Source organism: Carassius carassius, chromosome 9 (genome assembly GCF_963082965.1).
Source record: "Carassius carassius chromosome 9, fCarCar2.1, whole genome shotgun sequence".
In the NCBI taxonomy this organism is placed as follows: Eukaryota; Metazoa; Chordata; class Actinopteri; order Cypriniformes; family Cyprinidae; genus Carassius; species Carassius carassius.
Window position 1 is genome coordinate 20,229,550 of NC_081763.1, and position 14,687 is coordinate 20,244,236.

At 38.6% G+C, this 14,687-nt stretch overlaps 2 protein-coding genes across 2 annotated transcripts; one reads left to right on the forward strand and one right to left on the reverse strand.

Annotated features, from left to right (window-relative positions):
- Window positions 1–345: 345 nt before the first annotated feature.
- On the reverse strand, window positions 346–4,506 carry LOC132149244 (protein YIPF1-like). Its single transcript, XM_059558307.1, has 9 exons — window positions 4,212–4,506; window positions 4,051–4,124; window positions 3,851–3,975; window positions 3,656–3,736; window positions 2,759–2,846; window positions 2,506–2,622; window positions 2,000–2,166; window positions 1,746–1,928; window positions 346–1,100 (listed from the first exon to the last, which is right to left on the reverse strand). The coding sequence occupies exons 2-9, from the start codon at window positions 4,079–4,081 to the stop codon at window positions 996–998; spliced, it is 897 nt and encodes a 298-aa protein (XP_059414290.1). The 5' UTR covers window positions 4,082–4,124; window positions 4,212–4,506; the 3' UTR covers window positions 346–995.
- A 372-nt stretch (window positions 4,507–4,878) lies between these two features.
- On the forward strand, window positions 4,879–6,423 carry LOC132149245 (mitochondrial import inner membrane translocase subunit Tim29-like). The gene is made up of 2 exons (XM_059558308.1): window positions 4,879–5,248; window positions 5,519–6,423. The coding sequence occupies exons 1-2, from the start codon at window positions 5,152–5,154 to the stop codon at window positions 6,190–6,192; spliced, it is 771 nt and encodes a 256-aa protein (XP_059414291.1). The 5' UTR covers window positions 4,879–5,151; the 3' UTR covers window positions 6,193–6,423.
- The last annotated feature ends 8,264 nt before the right edge of the window (window positions 6,424–14,687 follow it).

The following is a 14,687-nucleotide window of genomic DNA, read 5'->3' on the forward strand; positions in this document are numbered from 1 at the left end:
ACTTTTGTTTTATGAAAAAGCTCAAATTGGACTGGTGGAAGAAAGAAAGTCATACAGGATTTAAATGAGGGTTGAGAATGAGATCATTAATTTTTGGTGAATTATCCTTTTTAATTATTTTTGAAAAACAAATTATTTTACACAGATCATTTAAAAAATATACCTTTGTTTTGTGGAACACAAAAGATATTTAGATAAATTTCTTAAGCGTTTACATCCATACAGTGGACGTCACTGGGCACCAACGTAGTTTGATTACCGACACTTTTCAGAGTAAGTTTCACAGAACAAAGTTATACAGGTTTGGACTGATATCAAGTGAGGGTGAGTAAATGATGACAAAAGTTTATTTTTGGTTGAACTTTTATATTAATTGAGTGCAAAGCATACCTTCTCAGAAATGTGTGGCCCAAGTAGGAGTGGTGTTGCATCTGTCCCCACTCATACCAAACAAGCTCAAAATAACACGTTTGACCCTGACAAGAATTATTTTAATCCACAGTGTCAAACTGTCCAGGAAAGCAACATTAAATACTTAATACAGGTACTTTCTCTCAATTTACAGAATAATGAGAGAGAAAGTAGCCTAAGAGGAAAGCAGTGAGGGGTTATAAGGCAAACCTCAAAGCAGTTCACAGTAATACAAGACCACTCTTATAAATTACTCCATTTTATTTGAAAAAAACAAAAATAGGCAAAACCTCTTAAAGTATAGGTAATAAATGGACATAAGTGACCATAACACGAGGAAAATAATAAGTTGGTCACTTTACATACTAAAGTAAAATAGTATAAATTAAAGTCTTCAGTAAATCATTGTGATCTGAGGAAGGTTATTTATCTGCTAAGTTCGATACAAACTGGAAACACTTTCAATGTGTTTGCTGGGAATGCTTGTGTGCATCACTAATCTGAACGTCTCTGTTGCTCATTTATCGTAATAATTATTTCCATGTCCCTCAAATATAAAGACTCCTAGGTTCCCATTCAGTTGGTCATTGATGCTTTCCCACGGTAAGTGTTGTGTGATTTGCGGCTGGGGTAGTCTGTTGTCCGGAGTGCGATGATCCCGTGTATGTTGGTGTTTGGAAGAAATAGAGCTAAAAGGAGAGATGGAAATGTATTAAAAACTTACGCTGCGTGTTTGTTGTAATGGATGGTGTAATTTTACTGGAAGAAATGACCAATCAAACAGTGTGTGTGTGTGTGTGTGTGTGTGTGTGTGTGTGTGTGGTTGGAAAGGGAAGGTAATGCTTATGCTCTTCATCTCAGTCTTTGCAGGATACACAATCATTCAAATCTTTGGGGTATTTTATATTTATTAAAAAATACAGTAATACTGTGAATTATTACAATTTAAAATATCTGTTTTCTATTATTAAATACTTTAAAATGTAATTAATCATTACTCCAGTTTTCAGTGTCGCATGATCCTTCAGAAATCACTAATATGCTGATTTGCTGCCCTTCTTAGAGATATTTTTTATTATCAAATGTTAAAAACAGTTGTGCTTAATATTTTTGTGGAAACTGATTTGAAATTTTTTAATACGAAGTTCAAAAGAACAATATTTAAAATAGAAATCTTTTGTAACATTGTAAATGTCTTTGCCTTTACTTATGGTCCATTGAATGCATTCTTCTTGAATAAATGTATTTAAACTGTGTATAATATACATTATTTATATATACAAACAGATATAGTTGATAATGCTTGGAATAGACCTTTGAAGAGTTTCTCTCACCTTAAAGCCAACAGCCAGAAGGGCATGGAGTAACACTATTACTGCCATGGTAGAGAAAGCCGTTAGTTTTGTGTCATCACGAACAGCCGGCCAGAATGTCATTATCAACACTGAGCCAGAGATCACCAAGGCAATGACGATCAATAGCCACTCGAGCCAGTAAACGGGAATCATCCATAATATCTAAAACAGAGACTGAGTATGATTTATCAGGTCTAACACCAAGTGTCTTTAGAACATAATCTGAAACTTACCGATGTAGGAATATAAATGAACAGAGAGTAACCGTAGACACACACGGTCTCTAAAAACGTGTAACCGCTGATTCGTCTCTCAACACTTTGACGCCACGTCAGGAAGCCCCAAACTCCCAGAGGCACCAGCCATGCATAGAGGAACACAGTGATGGCTGCAATCGAGACTAAAACCAAACAAAAGCTTTATTTAGTATATTCATAAGGGATTGACATAAACAGCACTATCTGCTAAATGTTCTTTTTAGTTATATATATTTTTTTTTAAGACTCAAATCTTGAATCTATGAGTTGTGGGTTTAAACAGTGGTTGACCTTTAGATTTACTGAAACTCAAATCTGATTAGTTCTTTATATAATATTATTTAGTTAAATTAGTTTATAACTAAAACAAACACAATCAAACGTTTGTTCTTTTATACCTGTAAAGTATATTATTAGGTCCAATTACTCAAAGTAATAAAAGAATAGTTTTCCACAAATTCCCATGCCTACTGCCATCTCACCTCTGTTGAACTGAGGTCTGTAGTGATAGCCTGGGTCTCCCATATTGATCAGAAATGTGTAGAGGTCTCCACTGATGGCCACGGAGAACACTAGAGTCACACAGATCCAGAAAGGACCTGTCGAGAGGAGGGAAAACAACAACTAAAATGTCTGACAGTTTCATGATAATGCACATTCATTCAAATATTAAGAAATTGTTTGGCTGGGTTGTTAAGAGGTGCTCTGCAAGATTAGAAATAATATCTACATTACCATAGAGATCAGGGTTATTTCGAATGTGGTGTTTGACGAAATTCCGTCCTGGCAAAGGTATGACTGAGCCCTTTATCCTATCCAGCACCTAAAATAATAAAGATAACAGTATGTACGATTACTAGGGCACTAGAGTTGTTGATGCTTTGATTTGAATGTAGTCCCAAGCAGGTGAATGACCAAGCAACCAGAATCTCCCTTTGAAATATTAGTAATTAGTTCAAAATTACCAAGATTTGACAAACACTAAAAGTGTCATTTTTTTTGTCAATTTTGTCAAAAATACTGGTTAACCTGCTTTATTTTCCTTGATATTTTGTGACGTTTCTCATTTAGACTCATGAACATGAATGCAAAATGTTCTGCTATGTTTACATCATTTGCAGGTCAAAAACGGTATTTATTTTGTTGTGTCTTATTCTCAACTACTCCCTTAGGCTATTTACATTTATGTATTTGGCAGATGCTTTTATCTTAAGAAATTCACACTAAGTTGGCAGCGTACATTTTTTTCACTTCCTGCATGGTAATTTCACTGAGAATTGAACCCGTGATCATCACATTGCAAGCGACAAGCCTATGCTTCTACTGTTTAAAGATTAGGAAAGCACACCGAATAAATGTTTTTAAAAACTTCTTTCGTTTAAAATGTTTAAATGCTTTAAAAATTGGTTAAAATATCTATATTTTTTAAATTATTATATAATTACTTTATGTAATTAATTATATATTTTTGGTAATGTGTGGGATAATTAATGTTAAAAGTTTACGGTTTTTACTTGTGTGTCTTATACCGAATACAATTAGGGTCAGTTTGACCCACATAGTGATTGTACCAAGATTTGTTACATAATACAAGGGGTTCAAAGAATACCATAAGTAAGGAAACAAATGTACCTGCATTGTGTCTACATTAAAGAATGACTGATAGTATTCAAACGTCCAAAAGCCACCAGTTTGTTTTTCACCTCCAAGCAACTGTGTGGAAATAGAGCAAGAAAAAAAGGTTTATAACATGACCTGTAAACTAAGATGCACAAGAACTAAGCAGTTATTTGTGACCTTAACTGCCTGTTTGGTTTTGCAGCTCACCTCTGAGTTCTCTTGCTGATTGTCTTCATCTTCTGACAGATCCACTTTGACCTCTCCAGAGGAGGTGATGCTCAGGGTTGAGGCTCCAGGATTTGAAGACAGGAGATCTGCGGCTTCCTCAAACTCTGGAAACGTGCAGAATGAACATTAAAGCAGAAGGACATAGCAAGAAGGTGCATATAAGACAGATAAACACTTACCCTGAAACGTTAAATCGTGTGGACTAGCCATGACTGGAGATCACAGGATTCTTAGGGAGTGCTCATGAGAATATCTGCGCGGAAACAAGACAATAAACACAATATAACCATACGACAGCCGTCACCAACAAAATCAAATTTGGACTAATTATTTTGCTCACCTGGCTGCTACAATATGGTAACGTTAATCCTTCAGTAACTGACGCCAATCCTGACTCCTTCTGGCAACTTCAAGAATCAAGCTTGATTCGAGCTAGCAGGAACAAAAACAGTTGTTTCGTCAGCCTGGGTGGTATTTAGAGCCTTTTGACTAACTGAGAAAAATCATTAGCCGATTAAATAATAGCTAGAATGGATTTGATGCCGTCTTACTACGCAGGGATTTATCGTTTTTGTCCACATGTTCCACGTCACTTGCAGAGTTCCGGTGCGTCAAAACACAACCACGTGACCGGAACTAAAACGGAAATGTTTTTACCTGTTTTACCTCTTTTTTAGTATACTGGTGGCTTAAAGTTAAGAATCAGCATGGCAGGTTGTATTAGATCTTAGGCAAAAGTGTTTTTTTTAATTATTATTATTATTACTCGTTTTTTTATATATATAAAAAGCCCATTAGTCTACTTTGATAAAACAATTTCCCGACTGTCATATAATAGTTTCACATATTCGATAGTCATATTTATCTATAGGTATGTACATGTAATTGTCAAAAGCGTTGTGAAATAAATTCATGTCGCATAAGGATATTTTCTTGCCAAATTCTACATTCGGATCCAAATATTTGACACAAATAATTCTAGATCATTCTTTTTGGTTTAACATAAAGACTTTAAAAATATTATCTGTTTGCAATTCCTTTCATTTCTTAGTGACATGGCTCGTAATAGTGCACGGTGGAATCGAAAAGACTATATTTTGTTTCCCCGCCGGGACAATAACATTGCACGTACATTGTTTTTCGTCATTTTGGCTCATCAGTTTCACCAGCCTCCGTTGCCCCGTTGAGCCAGTGTTGGAAACCATAGAAAACTGTGGGCTGGCAGCTCCTCCTTTGCTGTGAACTGTGAACTGTCACACTTCGAGAGTTCATCTGCTAACATGGCCGCCTCGTGGCTGCTGAAGAGATGTTGCTCCACAGCAGCTACAGAAACAACCAAGGGCACAAGGTGGCAAAGACTGATAAACAGTCGCGCAGGTAAGACCAAGCCACGGTTATATTTTATGCTTCAGACATACGTTTAAAATAACGTTCGTATTACGATTTGGAGGTCAGTCACGTGTGTCAAGTGTACATTTAGTTATAATCTGTGGGCAGGCGTGTTCATTTTTTATCTGCGACAATACATCTGTATTACTTTGTTATTGTGATTTTATAATATTATTTCATATTGCTTAATTTTTATCTTTCATACAATATGTGGCAATTGGAAAATTGTATTGAACGTTAATCAAGATCTGCTTTTAGGTGTATGGTGCCGTAGTCTTTTAAGTGATTATAAGGAGGCTTGTCGTGAGGCAGTGCTGGGGGCCCGGGAGCGACCCCTTAAAGCCTCGCTCTACTTGGGGCTTCTGGGAGGAGTGTACGCTTGCCATTACACCAACCCTGATGATGCCTCCTTTGAGTCCAGCCTGCGAGAAACCTCCAACCGTCTGGCACTCCTGTCTCCATGGATACGCAATGGCACCTCAGATGGACACATCCAGACCCTTGTGAAACTGCGAAACGAGGGCAGGCTGCGCTATGCCAGTCTGGGCATCGCATCTCTGACTTATTACACAGACTACGACTCCGAGTCCAGCCTGTATGAGGCACGCTGCTCGGCGATCTCTGTGCCCTGGGCAGAACTGCCAAAGCGTGTGCTGGATGTGGGCTTCACAGGACGCTGGTGGGTGCTTGATCATAAAATGAAGGATTTTGATATAAATGAGGAGGAGTTCAAACATCTTCCACCTGCTTTGGTGGCAGCAGTCCCATCCTCACCCCAGATAACAGAAAGAAATGAAAGAATGCATCAGGAATCATGGAAAGCCGTGGTGATGGAAGACGAGAGCGATGAATTAGATGGTGTACAAAAAGCCATGGACACGCCTGTTAAAGGAATAGAGAGAAACACAATAAACAAAGAACAGACTTCTTGATCAGTGTTCGATTTAATGCTGTATCTTGCATAAAGATGAACCTTCAGAAGCATGCTTACTAGAATCAGCTGTTGATAAGAAATGAAAAGTACAGGACACATTAACGGGAATCATTATTATATTATGTTTATGGAAGTAAGCAATATAATACTGTAGACTGGTATTTGTCCTACAACATATTGTGCACGTAAGTGTGATTGGTTGCAAATGCATTAAATCAACTGCGGTGTATGTTGACCTTGTTTTATTTGACATCATGGCACTACATTATACACTGATCAAAAAATAACTTTTAGACAAAATTAAGAACACTACAAATTCTATACAATAATTCTCCATCTGTGAGAAAGAATAGCAAGTTTTTTATATATATAATTTACAACAATTGTGCAATGCATCACAAAAATAAGTGATAATATGAATAAAATAATATTTCTAATAAATGGTTTTCTTCTGAAACTTCTATCAAAGAATCCTGAAGAAACGATTTACAGTTTCCACAAAAATATTAAGCACAACTGTTTTCAAACACTGATAATAAGAAATGTTTCTTGAGCAGCAAATCATCACATTAGAATGATTTCTAATAGATTAGGAATAGATTACATTTTAAATATATATTTAAATGGCTATTTTGAATTGTAATATTATTTCCTCTTTTTACAGTATTTTATTCATAATTTTTGGTGAATTAAATGCCTTTGTGAGAGCTGTTTCTTGCTAAATAACCAATTATATTTTTTGCTGCCTTTCAAAAAGAGTTCATTTAAAATAGAGTTGAGTTAATTATGTCCATTAATCCCATTACCTTTGACCTTCTATTTCGCTGGCCGACTTTGATTCATTTTCAGGGGAAATCCTTTTTTACATTAATCTCTCTACTCTTCCACTCTCTGGCTTGTCTTCCTCCATTAGTCTTTCGCTCGCTCCCCCATGCCGTCCTTTTTAAGATGGTTGGTATTGATTTGCTGGCTGACGGAGCTGCATTCAGCTCTTTTTTTCTGATGGGTATCTCAGCTCCTTGAGAGGATTGTTCATCCTGATCCTGCGGTTCTTCTGCAATAAAACATGTGAACGCTGTGCTGACCCGTTCATGTCAAGCTAGACCAAATCATATTCTCAGTAAAAGGCCAAATAATGAAAGTAAAGGATAGTACGCACTTAATGATGAAAAGCACTTAAGATGCGCTAATGAAAGTGTAGGAGCCCATTCAATGACATTTCTAATAACGTAATAGTGGCAGACTGCATGGGCTTATCTGTGTGTAACTCAACCCCGCTACAGTCAATGTTGAAATAATAACGCCATTACGGTGCATTTACAAACAGCCTGAAAGAAATATTACATGTCACTTGAGACGTATATTAATGAGAGAAGACCTATGGCTTGCTTCAGGCAAAGGCTGAACCATCTGAAATCCTAATGATCTCCTTTTAACTTCTCTACTGTTATAAATGACTCTAACTGTTGTATATTGAAATGGTCGCTTAGCATTATCACACCACTCTTATCCAATCATTAAAGATTTTTAGCCGGTAGGAGGATGTTGCTTTAGCCTCGGCAGTGGTATCTGATGTGCCTCGAACCTCGTAATGTACTGAAGCACTCTGTCTGTCCATCAGGGTGTCCACAGGGACCCAGACATTGACTGATTGCTAAAATGGAGGAGCTTTTCGAACAGTTTACAGCTCTCTGCAAGACACTCCCAGCTCAGACACACCACCGCTGAGTCCCGGTGCTTTTAAAGGGCTGTCCCTGGCCTGTCTTATTGCCTTCAAGCTCACTGATCTGAGATAACTAGGCAGTGGGAAGCAATGGAGTGGAAGCCCACCATGTTTTTCAGGTAGTGTCAATGCTGTCTTGCTGGCTTTTTACTTGGCTAAATGATGAAAGAGATGGAAAACTGGTACTCAATCATTTTTGAATTTGATTCGCCCTTTATATTTCAAAGATCCTTGGGTCCCTATTGTCACAAACAACCTTTTTTTCCACAACCCCATGAAACTCACTCTCATATTGTTCTATGACTTTCTTTGTTTTTAAGAAACGAAAAAGGAGATATTCTGAAGAATGTTTTTAGTCATACAAATGTCGAAAACTATAGAAGCCATGGGTTATGAATATTTTTCTTTCTTGTTTTCTTGTGATCACAACTTAATTATCTTGTGCTCCCGTTCTCATAATAACAAGAAAACTTGTGTTATGTTGAAACAAGAAAGAAAAATATTCATAATCCATGGCCTTCCATACCAGGACTTCCATACTAAAACAGCACTGGATCCCATTGGAATTATATATATATATATATATATATATATATATATATATATATATAGAACATTTTGTAACAGTCCACTTAAATTTGTAAAATTTCAGTTAAATTAATCATTTTTGTTGCCATAATTAAATGGGCAGTACATCAATAGTACCCAGCATGTTTTGCATGGACTGCGTTAAGAGAAAATGTTGAAATTAAAGCATAATTTCATGTTTTCAATACAGAGGAAGACCTGTTAGAGTTTAATGCTGTTATGATGGAGATTTACAAGAGTTTCAATAGTTTTTGAGTTTTGTTGTTACCACTGTGCTGAGGGTTATGTTCACTCAATTAGCAATAACTATATGCTAAGTAGTATGTTGGGTGAATAGACAATGGCAGAATTTTCATTTTTAGGTGAACTGCCCCTTGTACTGTTTCAGTCTCCTCCTCGTTCACCCTTCGATCGACATGATCCTCCCCCACCCTCCACAACCTGTCCTGTATTGACTATCGACTGTCACTCTATCCATCTTCAGCTGCCGATGTCAGATGGATACGGTGGCCGAGGCAGATCGGTGGTGAGTTTGGAAGGGGGAGCTTGGGGTCAGCGACTCAGCGAGGACATGTTGGGAGAGGGGTGTGGGTCATGCATAGGGGTGAGGGAGTCTAGCCACGGCGCTGACCCCAATGACCACGACTCCTCCACCCTCTCCCATTATTTCTGATCAATATGTCACTATGAAGGCAGAGAATATGGAGAGCGTGAGGGGGAGGAAAATGTTAAAGGCATGTTGACTCGGCCAGAAACTAGATCCGTTAATGCAGTGTCTGAAAGTAGTGTGTCTGTGGGAAAAATACTTGGTGAAGTTCTTTTTCTGATACCACATGTACATCGCTCAGGTGTCTATGTGATGGCAACGTCTCATAGACTTGCCTGAAATGGTAAAATGTAAGTTTTAATAAGCATTTTTAAGACCAGTTACTGAAAAAAGTGGTCTTAAATATGGATAATATGTTACAATAATCAAAATACACAACACTGAATAAACATTGAGATTGACACCAAGCTGCGTAAACTATTTTTAGGGTAGTGGCTCACAGAAAGCAAAGGGTTAAGTGTCTGGCACACAGCGAGGAAAGCATGAATGTGTGTGCATGTGTTTATTAAATGTGGAGGAGAGAGAGGGAGTGATGAGAGAGAAAAAGAGGGGAAGGGGGTAAGTATAAAAATATAAATGTGTTTGGAGTGTAAAAATGTTTGAAAATGGGAGGGAATACAGACAGAACAAGCACCCAAAAGAGGGTGAGAGGAAAGAGAGTGCGCAAGAGAGTAGGGTGGGGATGAAGGGGGAGGGAAGGAAACGAAGAGTAAGGGAGAGAGAGAGAGAGGGAGAGAGGGAGAGGGGGAGGGGGAGGAGAAGGAAGCGCATTCACAATTTTCATTCAAACTGACACAGCCTGTGTGTCCCGGTTTGCACTCCCCACTCGCTCTTGCTCTCTCTCTTCACACACACACACACACACACATACAGAGAACAAGAAACATCAGACCGTCTGCATTTAAGTTAATAGCGGCTAGAGGACAGCTTCAAGAAGAGTGAGAGACCGGGACGAGAAAACCCGAGGAGACTGGCGGAAGGGGTCAGAATAGAAAGAGGAGGTATGGAATTCACAAAGAGATGTCAGGGTGGAAGGTGAGTAGGGAGAGGACGAAGAGTTTTAAAATAGAAGAGAGAATAGAAGGGAGGTGGAGGAATGCAGGGGTGGAATGGCCGAGCTCGACGTATGGAGGGGGGCACAGATCGACTGGAGCCAGACTGGGTGTATGCATCTGAGAGAGTCACTGTGGTAAGTGTGTTTTTCTTCTCGAACCCCTGCAACCTCCTCCTTCTTCTAAATGAAGAGCCAGTGCTATACTGTGACTGTTTGAGTGCACGCAAGATGACTTTTCCATTAGAATGCATTGTCATGCTATTAGAATGTTATTCAAATTTGACTTGACAAGTGTTGCTTATGCATTCAGACATCACTGCAGGACATTTTAATGTGATGTTATCCATCAAGGCATGCATTAGAGTTGTGTTTGTATGCTAGTTAAGGCTACTGGTTAATGTTCGAGGCTTATATGTTTACATTTTTCTTTTGTAAGAAACAGAAATGTCTTTTTTTAACTGCTAACTTTGGCTAATTGTTGGTTGTAAAGATTAGTATAGAGAGTGTGTCACTATATGTTGGCAGAATGGTCTCCTAACGGTTTGTGTGTGTGTTTGTGTATGCATGCGAGGTGATATCAATCCCTATGGAAGTGAATGGCAATTGGATTAAACTATTGATTTAGTCTGGAGCAGGTAGACATACACCCAGTTGGCCAGACGAGGGGGAAGGGCAATCCACATTACTGCAGATATCTTCATCAATAATCCTCTTGCACCCAAAACTAAACCAAGAGCAGTGACCGGCACAATAATAGCATGTCAAGTGCTCGGATGTGCTATAAAAGATCAGCTTTTGCACAGATAAGCACATGCAGGTGAACTTCATAGGCATGTCATAATGTGCTACTTCTGCTAACTTTTTTCTTTAAAAGAAATGTGTGGTCAGTGACTTTTTTATATGTCTTGATGTCATTTTTTATTTTAAGAGGACTTTTATATTGTTGGAAAAGACTGGATTCTTGTAAAAACGCTTTAATAATTTTGTCAGCTATGCTAGAGTTTTCCAGTTATGTGTTTACAACAAGTTTTGAAAGTTTCCCAGCGAACTTGCTTCATCCACAAAACTGGCTGTGACGCCTATGAACTCATTCACCAGAGGGTCATGAGTTCAAGTCCCAAGTGGGGGATGGGGGGCGGGGGGGTATCATAGTAGCCTTATTTTTTCTTGCAGACCCTTCCCCCCTTCTTTTCCGCAACTCACACGACTGTCATTTCGACGGCTGGACAAACACATACATCAGGCCTGTTACTTTTGCCTGCTCTTAGTCAGAAGTTCGACCTTCACCTCATGGGCCAGCAGCTGGTCTCGTTTTGTACAGATATGGGCCTTTGCCGTTTTTGATGACAAATAGTTGTTATGTAAAGTATAACTCACTCCAACAGTCTTTTCAAACCTGCTGTCATGTTTGAAATTGCATACACGACACACCGTCTGTTTGCATGTGCGTACGTGAGTGCATTCCAAACACATCGAATCGACAAACGCACGGGGTGCATTTCAGACAGCCCCTCTTTCATAGGAAATGAGACCCTTTGACCTTTGCTATTCAGTCTGTCTGGAAAAGCTGAGCCTGGAATCGATCAACACCCCCATGCCCAGACATGCACTCACCACCTCCACTCTTCTACCCGCTCCCTCGATTCCTCCTTCCCCCTTCCATTTTTCTCTTTCTCTCCAATCGGCAGCCCCCTGTTCCCGCTCACTCTCAGGTCCCGCTCCCCTCCCCCCATGATCAGATAATAGACCCCACAGAACTCATGCTAAACTGTGCCAGCTTCCCTGTGCATACGACCAGATCTCCACAGGCCCTAGTGCTCACACAAAACTTCCCCTCAGAGAGTGAGTGCACAGTAACCTATAGCCTAAAAATATTTAAAATATGCTAAATATAGGTTGGAAACAGCATGGCTGTTTTTTTTAATCCTTCAAATGCCAGATATTTTGCAACACACTTCCAGGGGTAATATTTTTTATTTATGTGCATTAATATGGTTAACATAATGAAAATATTATCCTATACACACACACACACACACACACACACATATATGTCTATATATATGTCTATATATATATATATATATATATACACATACAAATTGTGTTTGTGTGCATGCATATGTATACATAATATTTACATTTGTGTACATATAGATATATTTTAAACATTCTTTTGTGTTTTGTTATATTCTGTGTATATTTTTGCTGTATGGGATGCATGGTTGAATTGTTGATGTGCATTAATGTGGCTAACATAATAGAAATATTGTATAAAATATATTATAAAAATATACATTTAGCTTAAACATATTTAAATGGCCAAAATATAGGAGGAAATGTATTAAACTAAAACATATTGAATACATTTGTATCGATACAGTTGTGTAAATATATTTTATACATAATTAGTTTTTTATGCAGTATGTGTCTGCAATATATATATTTGCTTTATGACATGGGTGATTGATTTATTGATAGTAATGTGGTTAACATAATGAAAACTAGTTGGGGTGAAAATGTTAACAAATATCATGTGAGCTTCATAAATATGTTTGTGTCAGATGTTGGTGTGCATGTCCAAAACCACACAGTTCCAGCAGTTTCTGAAGTGTGTTTCAGTCTCTGGCGAGTCACAGTGAACATTCAACGCTGTCGGTGAGTTTGCAAGTGAGAGAAACCATCGAGTGTTGAGTGTACCCTGCCTCTCGAATGTACTCTGACCACACGGACCTTCAGAGTGCCAGCAACTACATGTGTGAGTCCATTTTGTTGCTGAGCTGGCCAAGATGGCTGCTGTAGTGTCTCTGAAGCTGTCCCAGCTGATCAGTCAAGCAAGAGACTGTATTCTGCATCTACTGTCTGTCACAGCTCTGGTCCTGATTCACATTCATTGCTGTCGGTGGGTTTTATCTCTTCGACTCGCCGGACAATGAATGAGAACTATGGCCCCTCCTGCACTAAACTGAAAACTATGGGTTGTGAAAATAAGGACTGTTAATCTTGTTCATTATTAGACGTGTCACTCAACACACTCACATCATAGAAGGTCAATAAACAGGATGTGATATGATAATTGGGAATCTGTTCTTGTCTTTTACTGTGGGTTGCGTGATTTAATTTACTAATCATCCACTCACTTTCATGTTGTTCCAAACTTGTACGGAACACAAAGAAGATATTATTCCATATTACCGTATTCAAAATATCTTCTCTCAAAGAAAGTTGGGTTTGGAATAACATGAGGGTGAAAAACATGACAGAATTGTCATTTTTGGGGTGAATTATCCCGTTAAAAAAATCTTTATTCATAGTGCCAGTGGTCTGAAAACCACAAAGGAAGTCAAAGGGAAACCCTAGAACCAGCAAACCAGCTCACTGACCACTGTGACCTGTGCAGACAAAGACAGAGTCAATATAACTCAAAGCACAATGTTCTTCCTCAGGCACAGTCTGCATGTAGCTAAAAATGTCCTGGGCGAATCTAAGAGGTGGATCACCAGGGAAACTGTCATGACTCTACAGAGGATATACAAGTGTATTGAACTCCTCAAAAGACAAAGCTTTGAATTGAGACTAAATAAAGGAGCTCTTGAGGAACCGTGTGCTATTATTAGGTTCTTTGTGCGCCAAGAGAGCACAGTCTTTAATAAATGAACCCATATGTTTTGGGGTTTTGTGACAGAACTGTTCCCACTCTGTGAACAAGAGCTTCACTTTACCTCCCAGCAGCAAGCCATTAAAGAACTACAGCTATGAGCAAGAATCACAATCTTCAACCAATTACCACCACAATGCTCCTATACCCTAACAATAATAGGTTTATGCAGCATGCTGCTGTGTAACATCAGAACATAACGATATATAGCTGTGAGTCTTCGACCGAGTGCATTTGTGGTGGCCAGTGGGGTCGGCAGCCAATTAGAGTGTGACTCCTGTAATTGGGTTGGCTGGATTGGTCTAAAGACAGGGTAAGTGAGACTGATTGGAGCAGTCAGCTGTCTGATCTGATTGAAGACTCCACAGTAATCAGCAGTGCAGAACTCTCCACTGCGCTCAAAAGACTGTTCTCTGCCAGTCAGAAATATATGAAACTTAGACTGCTTAGTTTACCACAAGGATATGTATTGTTGTTCCCTCTGAAATTCATTTGTTTGTTTGTTGCAAATAGCATTTATCTGACTTAAAGACATTTCTGTCAGACAAGAATGCAGTATGTATATTTCATTTCCTTAGTCTTTTTATTTCTGTATGCTCCATTTTTAATAATTATTCAGGCAACTTCTTTTTTTGTATTCCCTGTAATCTTAATTATCTTCTGTAAGCACTTCTGAGTGTTTCAATCTGCTCCCTACTTTAGTAGTCAGCACACTAGCAAGGTGCTCAGCCATTTTTAGAGTCGGCATGAAAGTACATATATTTTACCCATTTTGACTGCTAGCTCACATTCAATAGATGCTATGCCCAAATCTCAAAATCCAATCAGCATCTGTGTGATAGAATCCCTAATGTGCATGAAAG